The sequence below is a fragment of the Mercurialis annua genome, linkage group LG2 (assembly GCF_937616625.2).
Source record: "Mercurialis annua linkage group LG2, ddMerAnnu1.2, whole genome shotgun sequence".
Classification (NCBI taxonomy): Eukaryota; Viridiplantae; Streptophyta; class Magnoliopsida; order Malpighiales; family Euphorbiaceae; genus Mercurialis; species Mercurialis annua.
The window spans coordinates 55,226,293-55,243,494 of record NC_065571.1 but is presented as its reverse complement, the minus strand read 5'-3'; the positions used below and the strand labels follow the sequence as shown (position 1 = coordinate 55,243,494).

Sequence of the window (17,202 nt, the reverse complement as noted above, 5' to 3'; positions counted from 1 at the left end):
TTGCAATCGGAGTAAGGGAGTTCTAGTTTTGCAAAACCCATATGCCGCAATGCGGTAAAAGGCACATAAGTAACTGTTAAACTGGGACGGACATATGCTTACGATGTGAGCAGTGAGATTATTACGTGAGGCAGTACCCACATTTTATGAAGGAGAATACCACGAATAACAAGAATCACCCGTCTCCGAAGAGACATAGTATGTCGTGATGGTTTTTGGTTAGATACAACCAGATAAACCATATAGAAGAAGCAAACATCGCGAAGATTGATCGCTAGAAGCTCAATAGTGATCGAATCTTTTGTGTTAGTCTAGTGTAAACACGAACACTTAGGACGTACTTTTCGAACGACGTCGAAAGCAGACGAGTAGAACTACATCTTTTCGTGTGCAAAAGATGTATGTAGATTACGAATGATAGTACGATAAACGATAAGAACAAGTAGTAATACAGAGTCTGATGTCAAAGAAACTTACGTAAAACCCGTTTTATGAAAAGAAAAGTATTTGATTGAAATGAGAAGTTTTGAAAAGACATAATTGTGCCCGGACACGAATCATAAAAACATCGCATTGACATGAATAGAATTGCATCACTACATCCATATTGCATTCACTAATAGGACATGCATCATATACATTGTGTATGTCTGAAAATGAAAAAGAGGAGTGTCATTGCAACTCTTGTGATGAGAGAAGTCATCACACCGGCGCACAATTATGACATGAGTTGTGAAATGAAAAGTATCGTGATTTAAAATGGATGAGTTTTTAACGTAAGTAAGCTTTGACAGTGACTCTGTACATAGAGGCATAGAACAAGACTGATCACCTTGTTAGGCCTATATGAAAACAAGCGTATGTAACACGACAAGTATATAGAACGACGGGTAATGTAATTCGAATCGCAACGTATCGAGATTTGAATTGCAAATCTCTAAGGCGGCCTTATATATTAAATACAAGAACAACAACGCTACTTTACAAACATGTAAAGTGATAGCGACCACATTTAAACTCGAAGCATGTTTACCTCTAGGACGAGGAAATCAAACATAGAAGTTAATTACGTCAGGGGATATGAATCCTACAAACAAACAAACCTTGTTCAAAAAGATCAAATAAAGAGAATTGATTCATAGTGATTATGAATCAAGCAGTAGTAAAAAGGTTAAGGATTGTTAGCATAAGAAGTTACTTGATAAGTATATCGAGATACTGTCAACGAGGAATAGTAATAAATAAGAGACCGTATGAACCTAACTGCAAAGTCAACAGTTAGTGAATGATTAATCAGAGTATCGCAGCGGAAGTGTGGAAGGAAAAAAAATGATAGGTTATGAACAAGGACTTGTTAAGGAATATAAATGAGATATTATCGTAAATGGTCGACGAAAGAGAATTGATTCATACTAAATATAAATCCAGTACTAAGTAGTAAAAGAAGGAACTTATATATAATAAGTGGAAAACAAGATCAAGCCGTGACAACGACCAAATAAAGAAGAGTAATGGATTGTCTAAACGAGGGAGGCTGGTGACGAAAATTATCGTCCCTAATGATAAAGTATATATGTGAGTACAACTGAACTCACCATCGAGGAAGAACAAAAAGGTAAACCATTATAGCAATTTATAAGAATACGATTAAACAAGGTATTTAAGGAAGGTATATGAAAATTCGAGGACGAATTTTTATAAGGGGGGAAGAATGTAATACCCCAAAATAATTTATTAGCTAATTGGAAAACTTGTCCAGTTTGGATTCGCCAGGCTGGCGTTATCAGAAAGTTTTCAGATAAAATTTAGATAAATAAATTTTAGTAGGTCGGTTTCAGGAAATTAATTATGAGGAAATTACGGTTATATTTCAATTCTAAAATTAGAATTGGAATTAAAAGGAAAAATGTCAAGTAAAGCCCATAATAGAGTACAGGGACCAAAGTGGTAATTTAGCCACTTTGTGTCGGAAATGGAAATATTGAATTTTGACGGGAAAGTGTTAATATCGAGCTTCGTATTATTTATCGGATATAAATAATACGTAACAGTAATAATTTAAGAGTTTATCGATTTAGTTATGGACTAAATCGTACGAAAGAAATGTTTAAAGGATAAATGATAGTAAACAAAAAGAACAAGGATCAAAGTGGTATTTTAGCCAAGAAATATAAGAAAAGGAAATTGAAAGAAGAAGATCAGAGAGTTCGAGAGAAATTGAGAGACATCGCCGAATACGATCGTTTCGTCGCCGTTTCGCCGTTCGACGTCCGAATCGAATGATTTTCGCGGCGATTTCTTCAGAATCGAATCCTCTATCAATCCCGAGCATCAAATCAAGGTAAATATCTCGAGAATTGGTACAAAAATAGGATTTTATTGGCTGTTTTGATGGAATTGAGTTTTAGGATTGAATTCGACGTTTTTGAAGTTATTATAGCGTTTTAATGAAAACCGAGATGCGGGTTTTGTATAGTTGAATGTATAGCACGTCGGGATGGCTGAAAAGCCCCGGAAAACGACTTTCCGGGGGCTGTTAAGGGTGTGCGTTCGCACACATTGAGTGTGCGTTCGCACACTCCTTAAAAGCTAGGGTGTGCGTTCGCACACCTACTGTGTGCGTTCGCACACTATTCAAAACTTGCCAGATTCAAAATCCCAACGGTCAGTTTATAGATTTGCCTCTTAGGAACGCCTCTGTCAAATTTCATCTCGATCCAACGGTTCAATTGGGAGAGATCGTCGTTTTACTAAACAGTGTCAGTGTGCAGGCAGCACCTGCGCATTGTCCTGAAAACTACTGGAAACTTCATCGGAATGAAACTAAACCCTAAAGATTGGAAGTATCATACGTATATGACTACGATTAAGAGATATAATAAGTATCTCGACTAAGTATTAGAACACGATCAAAGTTAAAAGACGTATTTAGAATAAGATCGTGATAACCTAAGTTTACAACTTAGGATTTCGGTACTAAGTTTACGTTTATGAATTAAACGTACAGGTAATTTGGATAAGTAATGGAGGTACCGACGAGCTACCAGGCCGACGAGCTGGAATAGCTACAAGATAGGACAATACATAGAACCTGCGTGATAGATTGGTAGCATTGCGGTATTGGATAGCAGTCACTGTGAGTACATTTTAATTACTCGTTAATATTCATAAAGTCGCGTATTTTCATATGCGGACGACTATATGAATACTTATATGTTTAATATATGTTTGAAAAAGTACATGTATGTATGTTTTGAAAACGATTACTTTCAGTACTGCGTTATTTTAAGAATAACATAAATATATGAAAAGAACATATATGTTTAAAATACTGGGAAAGGGGTTAAGCAATATACAAGTATCGAACCAAATATGTACGAGGAAAGTATAGTACATTCCTATATGTACTATTATTCATATGTTATAAAGAAACATAGTACGTCCCCATACGTACTTTTAATTATAACGAATAACCATACGTGCGTGTGTTATAGATGTATGATTGTAGATTGGAATGTGCATGTCATGGTCCATAAAGGATCAATACAACAGAACGGAAAATAGAATTATATAATAAGCGTAAAACGAGAATTTGTACGATGGTACAACCAAATATAAGAACTAAGATACAAGGTTGATCTCGGTAGAGGAATCCCGAGACCTGTATCTTATCCATTCTCGATAATAGTCCTCGGGATTCATATGAAGATAAAATCAAGCGTAATATATCGAGAATCAATATGAGATAAGAGTAATAATTAAGATATGATATCAGACACATCGGTTGGCTTTGCTATCGATGTCAGATATGTGAAACACATCGGTTGGCTTTGCTATCGATGTCAGATGATTAAAAACACATCGGTTGGCTTTGCTATCGATGTCAGATGATTAAAAACACATCGGTTGGCTTTGCTATCGATGTCAGAGAAGTGATCACATCGGTTGGCTTTGCTATCGATGTCAGAGAAGTGATTACATCGGTTGGCTTTGCTATCGATGTCAGAAGGATAAAATCAGAGAAACTTAATGAGAAGAATAAAGATAATCAAAACTATAACAGTAAAGAAAACATGTCAAGTATACACGTAGTATAAACGTACATAAGACATAAGAATGAGGCAAGTATATCAAGTACGTCTATAACATAACCGCTTAGTTTATGATACGTACCTGACCTATAAAGGTATGAGTGAATATATGAAGTAAGATCATATGAATTATGATCCAAAAATAATACTTTCTATATAAAGAGGTTTTCAAACGTTTTCACTCTTTATGTAATATTGCTTGTAATTAAATGTATTCACTCAGTTTTATACTGACCCCGTTGTCACTCCAATTTTTACAGGTTAAGTTAGGTACGACATGGAGATTGAAGCTTCCGAAGTTTTAATTCTCGGAAGTAGTACGAGTCATGAGACTAAGTTCTCATTCTAGCAAGTCCGCAGTAGTTTAGAATAGTCAGACTCTATTTGTGAAGCGCTTTAACTCTGATATGTATTTCAAACAGGGGTCATGTATATTTTGATATTATTATTATATATGAGATATAAGTTGATTTGCGAAAAATTAGTATGTATTTTCAGGCTTGCTACGGGTTTTGGAGCTACCACTCCCATTCCCTAGCGCCGGTCGCGGCTCAATATTTTGGGTCGTGACACTAAGTTCCGGGGAGTGTCTTAACTTGATCGATAATGCTGAGAAACCGCTTGAGGTTTCAACCTTTGCAACCATGTTCTTCAAGAATATCTAAAAGATAGAAATTTACCAACATAAAACAAAATACTAAAATAAACAACAAAAAGAACAAACAATATAATATTGAAGAAAAACTCCAATATTTAAAGGTCCATGGATCTTAAAAAAAACAAATTTTTTTTTTTTACAAGCAATCCGAAAAGACTTCAAAAATTCATATTTGGACCATAGATCCTTAACATGCAATTCAAAAAAATCATGAATCTCTACCTCTCAAACTCTAAACTAAACACTAATCACCTTTTAAATTTTAAAATACCTTATTCACCCCCCCCCCCCCCCCCCCTCTAAGATAGCATTTGGGATTTCAAAGGGACACTACAATTTGGCGCTTCGCTTTGCGCCAAATTGATGACCAATTCGTTATTAAAATTCGCTGGCAATTGTTTGCGCCAACTTCGAGCCTTGCTTGCCGAAGGATTTCACGCCAAATCAATGACTTTCGATCAAATTGGTTCGATCAAAAAATATGGGTTTGGTCCGTTCAGTTTTGATACTAATTTTTTTTTTTTTTAGTAATCGGTTAGATTTGATATTTAGAATATCCGAATTAACCGAACCGACTGAATAAATTAAAATTTTACTTTGTATTGTTTCAGTTTTAACCTAGCCGATCAACTTACCAACTTATTCGGTTCAGTTTGGTTTTAATTTTTCATTCGGTTAAATTTCGATTAGAATATTATATTCAGTCGGTTTGCTTTTAAGCATTTGATGGATCGGTTAATTGATTTTGAAGATTTCAATTCGGTTTTAACCGAACCACCGGAATGCTCAACTTCGACGACCAACATACAAATCATGCAAGAGCCGAGGCAGAAAGGGGGAATTTATGCAAATATAACCGACCAAACGGAAACAATCGTACATGTCTGATATTTGGTAGAGCACTCAAATTAGGCATTGCTTTACTACAGAAAAATAATTAGGTATTGCTTGCTGTAGGTGACCCGCTTTTGGCTCCATGGCACAACTCGTGGTCACCATGCTCTAGGCGCCCTCATTATTTTGTACCAACCAAAATATCATGTGGGTTCACTAACCACCCGCCCCACCAGCTAATCACGTTTCTATTATATATGTTGGGACTATACTTGGTTCCTAAATATTGAAAAACTAATTTACTTTTTATTATTTATGTTTAACTAAATACTTGTAGAAAGATGAATGAACAAATATCAAAATCATTCATTCTCATTTATAATTATTTCCATTTTATCATTTCAAATTTTATCAATATTTTTTTTACTTAATTAAATAATAAATGAAATTAATTATTTTTACTTTTATTCACTCGACATTTGTATTTTTATAGGTACTTCAATTTTTATTTGAATTCCTAAATTTAAACGAGATAAACTTTTAATTTTTTTCGGGTACTATTTGCTGCACATATGTTTACCAAATTATCTATCAAGTTATGGCCTTGCCGATTAGGTTTATATTAGACCTCGCAATTCATATCTCCAAATTATAACCGCGTCATTTATGTTTAGACATAAAATGCGATAAGCTAAATACGAACTTGACACGGTTATTAATGAGGTTATATATATAAAAGCTCAAATACAACACATTTATTTTACGATTTACATGACATGATGCATATAAACAAGTTTAACTAAAGACTTAGTAGTGCAAAAAGGCAAATATTTTGATATTTTGCAAATTTAATCAAAAAAATTTAAGTTTATAATTTTATCCTAATTTGATAATTTTGTTGTAATTCTATCTAATTTTTTTAATTAATTTGATTGTTCAAATTTTCAGTTGAATATACTATTTTCTTAATTAGCAAAACTCATTTTTTAAAATTTAAATACTTTTAATAAAATCAAGAACAATATCAAAATATAATTCTAATTTTTTTATGATTGAACCAAAAAGAAGCAAATCTGAAGTAAAAAATGATCAGAAAAATAAAATAAGGCAAATAGATATTATACCAAGATAAAAATGTTGAAACAATTAAATCAATTATAAAAATTGGATAGACTGATAACAAAGATATCAAATTAGCACAAATTTGCAAATTTTAATAGCTATAAATTTGCAAAAGGTCGGTTAAAGTTGTTAGCACCGTAAGGCAGTAACCAAACATGTCAAAGGATCAATTTATTTAAAATGATAAGTTTAAATTCATTTCATTATTTCAATTATATGTAAATTATGTAATATAATACAAATATAATTGAGAATATCACAAAAATACCACAAAAAGGGCTCAACATTTCATATAATGTCATTTAACTCCATTATTTATCATTCCTACAAAAAAAGCACAAAAGTTTACAACAAATACCATTCCATTAAATAGGTGACACATGGCAAGCATGACACTATCTTAATAAAAAGGAATAAAAACAGCTAGCACATGTGATTTGTGTGTCAGAGCGCGTCAGCGCGTCAGCCAATAACACGCAAGCATCAACAAATTATAGACACAGTTTTGTAATATAATCTGATACATCTCCGATACATATTTGAGATAACATTGATACATTCTCCAAAAAAAATAAAATTGATAGTAATTTATTTTTATTTTTTTAAATATATATTGATTATATATCGTATTTTATTATTTCTGTATATTTACAAATATAAAAAAATCCACAAAATTATTCAAAGTAATATTAACGCATTGGAAAAGTAAAATTAATATTAATCTTAACTTTAAAAATATTAATATATTAAATTTTAAAAATATAAAAATATACAAATATACAAATAATACAATTTTTAAAAAATTAATTTTATGAATTACGGATATATTATTGATACATGCCGAACACGGTTCTGATGCATAAGTAATATATATTATGTATAAATTATGTATCAGAGATGTATTTATCAAATATCAATTAGAGATGTATCGAATATGTATTACAAATGTATTAAATAATGTTAAATAACAAATATATATCTTTAATACATATTATATATAACTTAAAAATATTTAATAAAACATCCCAGACATGTATCAAATATGTATTTAGTACATTTTCTGTATTAAAAAAGATGTATCAATGGTGTATCAATTTTATGTCAATCAAATACGCTTAAAAAAATATCTCAATGACAAATGTACATTTTTGATATACATCAAAAAATAAAATGTACCTATCATACATAAATTATGTATCTATTAAGTATATCTAAAAATGTATCTATCATGTATAAATTATATAGTAACGATGTATCTATTAAGTAAATTTTAAAATACCTACGAGTTGTTTAACTATTTTTTAAATAATAAATCAATAATCATCTAATATATCTGAGATGTATCGAAATGTATCAATCATGTATAACTTATGTATTAGCGATGTATCTATAAAGTACAATAAAAAATGTATCTATCATGTATAAATTGTATATTCGAGATGTATAAAAATAAAAACAAACCGATTAAATTAGTCGATTGATTCAATTAAATTGATAAAAATAAAAAATAATAATTAATTTGGTTAATTAAACTTCAATTTTACTACATTTAATCACTTTCTCGACAAAATTTTGAAAAAGAGAAATTAATTCATTGATGGAATTAGTCGGTTGATTCAATTAAATCGATAAAAATACAGAATGTATTTGAAATGTATCAAATATGTATCTAATATGTATCAATTATATATCGGAGGTGTATCGAATATGTATAATGTATCAGATATGTATCGTCAAGCCAAACCGAATTGATTTATGATACTGTTTTGAAAATCTCATTTTAAAAATTACTAATATTTGGTATGATTCTTGAAATTTATCAGTTCCTATATTTTCTCGAACCATGCACACCTATAATATCAGTTATGACATTTATATTAGCATTGATTAATTAAATTTTAATCGTTAGTGGAGATTATATAAAGAAAATAAAATTATTAAAATCTAAATATTATGAATTAAAAAATATATTAAATAGATTATAATTTTATGTACATTTAACTCTTAATATTTAATACACCGCAAAATATAAAAATTAAATAAAAATGAAATCAGGGGCAAAACGTACATCATAACATGTATTATTTAATTGATTGTCCTAAAAACATGGTGCAAAACAAAACAACAATTAGGGCTAATTGTGAAGAAGAAACCAAACCATGAGCAGCTAATGTAATTATTGCCGTTGCTCAGTTAAAATAAAAAAGCCCAATTATTTTTGAGAAATAAAAAGTAAAGAATTGTTAATATAGACAAGGGAAAATAATAAAGGAATAAGATAACGCGATGGTGCAGTTAAAGAAATAAGGTGGGACACGTGTAAGCTTAAGAGTAAGATGGTGTTGGATGAAAACAAATAGAGAATCTTGGTATTAAAGATAAAGTAGTGGTACAAATGTAAAGTCTATACGTTTTTTTGTATTTGATGAAATATGAAGCCTTTTTTCTTGTTTTCTTGTTATTTTCTCAATATAATTATTATCACCTATCAAAATAAATAAAATTATAATTACATATAATATAAAATATAAATACAATCAAAAAATTTATTTTATTTAATTGAAATTGTTTAAATTTATTTAAACGAATTATAGTGTCCAATCCATTTAAACACAAATTAATCGTCTCATAAATAGATGGATTCATTTAATTTTATGTCGTTTTGCATCATTCAATTGTATCGTGTCAAAAATTGTAAGTTCTAATCATAAGCATTTTTTGGTTCATCACTACAATAAAAAATATTTGGGTACAATTAAGTAGGGGGTGAGCACGGTTTGGAGAAATCCGGAAATTGATAAATCTCCGGAACCAAACTAAAAATCGGACATATAAAAAATTGGATTTTCAGATCCATACCAATAATCGGTTCGGTTCGGTTCAGTGATTTTATTTTTCGGTACGGTTTGGTACGGGATTTCGGTCCTAATGGTTCAGTACGATTCGATAGGATATCACTATAACCACAGATATTGTTTTATTTAAAATATGATCTCTACTATATTATAATATATTATTTTGACTTTTAAAATTAATTAGATACTCATTCATTCAATTTTTTTATATTTTCAACTATCATAAATAAATAATCATCAATAAAATAAAGAGACACAATATGTATATTATTGATTATTTAATATTAAATTTTTGATTATTTGATAAGGATACTTTTATTTATTCTCAAATCTAAAACTATATCATTTTTGTTAAAATTATGTAATTTGGTCAATGATAGAAAATAATGTTGTTCATGTCAATCTTTTATAAATACTTTTAATAATTATTAAATATTTGACAAATTCATATAATTTTTATTGAAATATATAAGTTATTTTGTCTTTATGTAAATTGATAATTTCTATATATATAGACTAATATTTTTAATATAAATTATTTAATTTTATAAAACAATTTTAATGTTTAGCAATTTCAAGTTAATACGAATATAATAATCAAATTAAAAAATAATATATATATATATATATATATATATAATTTTGGTTCTCAGGTATAAGTTTGATACTTCGGTTCGGTACGGTTATGTTCGGTTTTCGGTATGGTTATTTATAAAAGATCCAGAACTGTACCAATAAAATTTTGGTACAGTTCGGTTTGGAGAAAGTTAATGGTTAAGGGATATATTTCGGTCCGGTTTTCGGTTCGGTTTTAAAGATATCCAGGATTCGTGCACACGCCTCCACAATTAAGATATAAAGAAAAAAGTTTAGGAACGTCAGTGAAAATTTTCCCTAAATTTAATGATTCATATGTATTAGGCCAAAACACGGAAAAAATTAGTAGCAAACACACTCAACTTGCTAAAAATATTTGTAAAGAGTCAACAGGTCAATAGAACTCTACCTTACCTACCCCAAATACCAAAAACACCCCTATATAAATGATTTCCCACTTTTATCCTCGCAAATAAATTCACAGCCACGTCTGTCAAACCATTCTCTTTCTGTGTGTCTGCTCTTCTGTACTATTATACAAAACTGCTCCTTCTCCTCTATTTCCGCCTTCAATTCTTCACAGAATTCCAAAATTACCCTCCTCAGTCGTCTTCTCTCCGATTTCTACTTCCAGATCATATCAAATCTCTGTTCGTTTTGATTATTTTTATGGTTTTTAGATTCGATTTAGTGGATTAACTTCTCATGGAACGGATCGTCGGTGGAAAATATAAGCTCGGCCGTAAGATCGGCAGTGGTTCCTTCGGTGAAATCTTTCTAGGTTAGTTTAATTTAATTTTGTTGACTGTTTAAATTCGGTTTAAATTTGTGTTTTTATAACTGTTTTTTTGTGTATTTTTGTTTGCAGCTACTCATATCGATACTTTTGAAATCGTTGCTGTTAAGATCGTGAGTTTTTATTTAATTGTGTTTTACTTAATTTTTGATTATGATCTGATCGTGTTTTAAAGCTAATGCGATACTTGTGAGCTGGTTTTAGCTAGAGCTGAACTTATTTTAGGTGAATTTTAACTTTTGTAATTATTTGATTAATATTTGCAGGAGAACAGTAAAACAAAGCATCCGCAATTGCTCTACGAAGCTAAATTGTATAATCTTCTTCAAGGAGGCAGTAAGTACTATTAGCACCTTTGCTACTTATTAGTAACCTAAGTAGCACGGACACGGATATGGCCAGACAGTGTTATTTTAAGTTTCATATGTAAAAAAATAACTTTCGAGTCCGAAACTTTTCCGAAACAGGACATAGTGATTGGATGAAGTGTCCGTCCTACCTAATAGTAACTGCTTGCTGGTCATTTGCTTTTGATTTCACTGTTTCTACCTTAATGAATTGAATTTAAGTAATTGATATGCTTACTGTTATTTCTACTACTTAGGTGGTATTCCTAACATAAAATGGTCCGGTGGCGATGGCGAGGACAACGTACTAGTTCTTGATTTGCTTGGACCTAGTCTTGAAGATTTATTTGTGTATTGTGGGAGGAAATTCTCGTTAAAGACAGTGTTAATGTTAGCTGAACAAAAGGTAAGGAAGCATGGCTTTGTACACCTTTGATTCACTGTTAAGATCCTGCTTAGTTTTTGCTTTTTAACAGAGGTTCAGTTTGCCCCCGAACTTGACACAAAAGATCAATTAAGGCCAATCTCATGGCTTTAGGAAAAAAACCCTGAACTTGGCTTTTTGTCTCATTTTATCCTCTCATATGAGTTGTCAAAAAATGAGTGGTCCGTTATATACAAATTGGAGATGATGCTTCGGAATATTATTGGAGAAATTGAAGCTGAAGGGGTAAAATGAGCCAAAATGCCAAGTTCAGGGTGTCTTTTTTCCAAAGCCACAAACTTGGTCTTAATTGATCTTTTATGCCAAGTTCGGGTGGCAAAATGAACCTTTATTTTGTTTTTATTTTCTTAACTTTTCTTTCTGTCCTTCTTTTAGCTTTCAAGGATAGAGTTTGTGCATTCTAAAGGGTTTCTGCATAGGGATATCAAACCTGATAATTTCCTTATGGGTCTTGGTCGTAAAGCAAATCAGGTAATGGCGGTTTTATTATAATTTAGTTTTCTTAGTTAAATGTTATTGAATTATCTTTTTTCTGCCCTCTTTGCTGTTGAGTACTTGCTAATTTTATATGCTTTTATTATTTATATCAGGTCTACGTAATTGATTTTGGCCTTGCAAAAAGATATCGTGACGCCACAACTCATCGTCATATTCCTTATAGGTAATCTTCCAGCTAAGCTATGAATTTACTTTAATTGAATTTTTTTCTTATATGATGTTAACCATAATTCTATTCTTTATATATGTTTTTAATTTCAAAGCATATCATCCACTACTGATTTTAGTGATATATTTATTTTTCAGGGAGAACAAAAACTTGACGGGAACTGCACGTTATGCCAGTTGCAACACTCACCTTGGAATTGGTAAGCAAGGAAACACTACACTCTTCTTTCTAATAAATGTCCAATCAGCTACCTTTTTGTATGACCATTTTTTTCATGGACCATACACATTTGTATGTAAACTTACAACGTAAATATTTCTCATGCTGATTACAGCATTCCCTTATCTCACCTCATCTTTTGGTTTCTTTTGTTGCAGAGCAAAGTCGGAGAGACGATTTGGAGTCACTTGGATATGTATTGTTATATTTTCTGCGCGGAAGGTAAATTGTTAGCTTAGCTGTAAATTTCTTTTGATTTACTTGAAGGTACAACTTACGAATAGCCATGTTTAATGTTTAAGGGCTGGGGTAGTCAAATGCTTGAGACAACCATGAGCTTATGCATTTTAGTGTGTGGATCATTTGTTCTGAGCTAACTTAATTTTTTTACGACCGCAGCCTTCCATGGCAGGGTTTGAAAGCTGCCACGAAGAAGCAAAAATATGATAAAATTTGTGAAAAGAAATTGTCAACTCCTATTGAGGTGAGTCTCTTTTATTTGGATACGGCTTTAAACGAATAGTTTTTGGGCTTACATCTAAAGACTGCTTTCTTATTGTTCAGGTTCTTTGCAAATCTCATCCAGTGGAGTTTGCTTCATACCTACATTACTGCCACTCGCTGACATTTGATCAGCGACCTGATTATGGATTTTTAAAACGCCTGTTTCGAGATTTGTTTGCCCGTGAAGGTATTTGATTACTAGTTCTAGATGATGTTTAACAAGATTGGCAAAAGCAAACAAAGTTATTTAATCACTTTTTGGAACCATGGCGATATGATTCAACTCGATACATCCTGTTTTTATACTAGGAATGAATTTGATAATAATCCATGGAATGAAACCATTCTGTGTTTGTAAAATTTGGCAAGCATTGGTTTTTAAATGCTTTAACATTGCATACAAGTACAACGTACCAAGAAGACGAAAAAAAAAGAGACCGACCTTTCCCAACTAAACTCATTAATTGTTGGCTTTTCTTTTAAATATTCTAGGAAATATCACTACTTTAACATTTGTTTTCCTTCTTTCCATGGCAGGATATGAATTTGATTATGTGTTTGATTGGACCATTATAAAGTACCAGCAGGCACAAAAGAACAGAAATCAACCTCGTATATCTGTTAGTATCTTTAGCACACCTTTTTTGTTCTTTTCAATTTTCCTTTCTCTGCCACCAGCTACTTTCTCTTAGTGTTTTTTTTTTTGCTATCACTCCAAAATTGCATCATTGATTCCTTATGTGCATGAGCTATCATGTAAATAAATTACATTCATAATTTGAGTTTGTGATATTAATATTACTGATGACAAGGTAACCTTTCACATTTTGCAGCCAGTTCCTGGAGCAAGCAGCAGTCACATTGTGTCAGCGGATATGGAGAATCATCAAGGTTAGATACTTTTGAATTCTATGTGCATTTGAGTCGCCTTTCAAAACATAGTTTGGAAGAAGTTTCTTAGGTTGACTCAAGACACAAGTCTACTTGAAATTTAAGTTTAGTTTATTATGGTATTGGTACCATAAGTTGATGCTGTATGGTAAGATAATGTTTCAAAGCAAGCCTGTGTACTTCAGATAGTATCTCAATTGCTGAACCTGGAAAGTGAAGGACCACAAAGTGTCCTCACTTTACTAGATTGTATTATTTTCTACATTTTCGTGAGATTTAACTCTTATATACTAGAAATTTTCTTTTGTTTATTCTTATGGTGATAAGTACAAATCAGTGGAGCATATGCACAGGTTATTCGTGAAGATGGCATTTTTGTTATCAGTGCCACTATAAATAGAGCTTGATTATTGATGACTGTTCTAGAATGTAACTGTATAATTATTCTTGATGGCAGGAAGCAATAATGCTCCATATTCTACTGATCTCATAAGATCTGCTGGTCCTGGTGTACACATGCAGTTTAAATCAGCAATAGGAAAGAATTTGAGCTCTGATAAGCATGTCGATAACAATGTAAGTCTTGCTTTAACCTTAAACAAGGACATCAAAAGGAATATAACGGGAAGTGTATCATCCTTCACTAATCCCAAATGATAGATACTCAAAACATTTTTCTTTTTAATTTTGTTACCGTTGAAGGTTTGCTTGCATATTATGAGTCAGTTTATCAAAGACCATAACAAATCAATGACCTGAGAAATTTTCTTTTGTAGGTTGTAAATGATGTGCGCATCCCCTCCACCTCATTTTCACTTGCTGGTACCTCAAAAAGAAATGCACCAAAACCTGTTCTGCCCGATGAAGCTGCAAATCCTAGTCAGGGGCCCAGCAGCAGAATTGGTCCTTCAAGTAGCTGGATTTCTTCCTTGCAACGAATACATTCTTCCAAGTGATCACTGTGGTAATTTTTCTTACAATGTGTTACCAGTGGGTAAAGTGGGATACATATTTATGGAAGCTATGCTGTGTCATGTTTAACAGTACGGGTGACAAACTGTTGTGCATCATGTCTTAGCAATGGATCGATGCCAGACGAATTTAGTGATACATCTATTGGAGGCAGCAAAACTTTCAGTTACCGTTGTCACGCTTTCAGCTGTATATCTGTTAAGAAGTTTCCAGTGATGCATTTAAGGGGCTCCGTTGTGCTTTATTCCTCTCCCAGAAGCAGCTGACTTTTTTGTCTTAAGGTGAATTCAAACACATTGGTTAGTCTGGAATGCTAACTACCCAAAGTTGAGACTCTGTGCTGTACATAATTGTCATGAATGGCTCATACAAATACTGTATTTATGGTTCATGTAATGTGAAGCTTTTCCCCCCCCCTTTCCTCAACTTCTCACCTGGAGACATAATTTCTCTCCACCAAACCTTGTTTGTCGAGATTTTTTTTTATTAATATTGTTGTTAGCTTCGATAAGGTTATAACTTTGGGGTGTACTATCTTGTTGTCATGGTGGTGGCCTAATGGGACTAGGCATCTGTTGTGTACTATCTTCTTTCTGCTATTCTCATTTCAGATCCCGTTAAGGAGTGTTACGGGTGTACTATTTATATTTATATTGTCCTCAGTTTATGGAAGTTTTGCTGTGAAAATGAGGAAAATTGTCTTTACTACTATGACAGTAGCATTCTAATCACATTTCATATAACTAATATAAATAGATGTGTTATTGTCAGTTAATACTTTGTAATTTGCAGGATTCATTTTCTTCTACAGCACTGTCCGATGATCGAATATAGTAGACCTACTAGAGGGTGGCATTTGAAGGCTATCTTAGAGGATGCAATATGGAGAACAAGGTTTTAAATTGATACTTTTATGTGTGCCTAGAACTCTGCAGAAGTCTTTTAGCATGCACGCTTAATTATGTTGCTTATTTATCTCTGGTTGAAAGTATGGAATTGGTTAGGAATCTTCTGAAGTAGAAGTCAGCTGTGCTATGCTACAGCCAGGAACATGAGATGTAAACTTCACCATTGAAGCTAGATTTGCTAATGATGCTGCAATATATAAGTGATTTTGTCGATTAATCTGATTGCAACTTCGGCTCATGTCGGTGTCGGTGGATGAGCTTGTGATATGTGATATTCTGTAAATTATTTGGATGATTTGTTAGCGTCTGAGGAATTTACGTACAAAATATTCAGCAGATATAAGTTTTGAGATGGAAGTTATCACTAGCTTCAACCAGCTGCACGATCTGTTCCAGGTTTATTATCAAAACTTTGGCAGCGATATTGCTCTTTTTTTCAATCAGAATCATCTGGAAAGTTAAATGATTAAGAATGGAGTTTTAGAACTCAAGTTTGTTTCTCCAGTTGAGCTCTTGCTAATGCTTATGTATCTCTATGAAACTTCTATTATGGTCTCCTCGGGCATTCGGTTTGTATTTTACGGTTTGATAGTAGTAAGCTAGTTTGATAGTAGTAAGCCTAGACATGGTAGCAGTTACTGCTCGCTATAAGGCAGTGCAGCATTTGAAGTTCTCAAATTTCTGGATGCCTCGGTGGTTTGAAGTGAATCTCTTGCTAAAGTTAAAAATAGAATTTTATGTTACTCCTTCAAGCTTGTCGGAATCTTTATTTTCTAGGATTACAATGCTGATAGTTCTTTTTGGGCTTGGAGCATTTCCATTTATGAGAAGACTCCTTTTAACAGATTATTGGTAATCTGTGGTATATGCAAGTTATGCAACTATGACATTTTGCAAGTCATCTACTGATTTAAGCGATCTGGAAATTAATATTTGATGTGATGACGAGATACTGACTATTGTTGATAAGTTATATAATATTCGGAAGATACAGTCTCAGTGACATCCATTTGATTTTGGCGCTCTGAACCTTTCGGCTTTTGATGAAGTTTAAGCTATGAAATTGGGCGAAAAAAATATTTCTAGGTAATGAAGAGAATGGCGGGAGGAGTTTACAGTTTAATTTAATTTATTTTGGATATGTTATTTTTCATAATTGCATATTGATGTTTATGTTAATGTTCTTGTTCTTGGTTTATTTTTTTAGTATTATTTTGAATTGGTGGAATCGTATATAGTGTAGTTATGAATAAGTTTGATATGAGTGGGAAGAATGTTGGTGATATTGTGCTACAA

At 32.1% G+C, this 17,202-nt stretch overlaps 1 protein-coding gene across 3 annotated transcripts; it reads left to right on the top strand.

Annotated features, from left to right (window-relative positions):
* The first annotated feature begins 10,633 nt into the window (after nt 1–10,633).
* LOC126667860 (casein kinase 1-like protein 3) lies at nt 10,634–16,123 on the top strand. 3 transcript variants are annotated; one of them, XR_007638302.2, is made up of 15 exons: nt 10,634–10,938; nt 11,026–11,066; nt 11,220–11,289; nt 11,558–11,706; nt 12,121–12,216; nt 12,336–12,406; nt 12,550–12,611; nt 12,790–12,853; nt 13,031–13,115; nt 13,196–13,322; nt 13,673–13,755; nt 13,969–14,026; nt 14,484–14,602; nt 14,803–15,279; nt 15,791–16,123. XR_007638302.2 is itself a non-coding variant. In XM_050360972.2 (15 exons), exons 1-14 carry the CDS (start codon nt 10,863–10,865, stop codon nt 14,980–14,982), a joined length of 1,281 nt encoding a protein of 426 aa, XP_050216929.1. In that variant the 5' UTR covers nt 10,634–10,862; the 3' UTR covers nt 14,983–14,990; nt 15,071–15,709. The 3 variants fall into 3 exon arrangements, 2 of the variants coding, with proteins under 2 accessions (XP_050216929.1, XP_050216928.1); XM_050360972.2 differs by lacking the exon at nt 15,791–16,123 and having other exon boundaries at nt 14,803–14,990; nt 15,071–15,709; XM_050360971.2 differs by lacking the exon at nt 15,791–16,123 and having other exon boundaries at nt 14,803–15,709.
* Nucleotides 16,124–17,202: the final 1,079 nt, after the last annotated feature.

What these genes read in the sequence shown, in the direction of transcription:
- LOC126667860 (XM_050360972.2), top strand. Translation starts at nt 10,863, where the DNA reads ATGGAACGGATCGTCGGTGGAAAATATAAGCTCGGCCGTAAGATCGGC. An exon ending in TTGGTCGTAAAGCAAATCAG is followed by an intron (nt 12,217 to 12,335) that starts GTAATGGCGGTT and finishes TATTTATATCAG; the next exon opens with GTCTACGTAATTGATTTTGG. An exon ending in AATTGTCAACTCCTATTGAG is followed by an intron (nt 13,116 to 13,195) that starts GTGAGTCTCTTT and finishes CTTATTGTTCAG; the next exon opens with GTTCTTTGCAAATCTCATCC.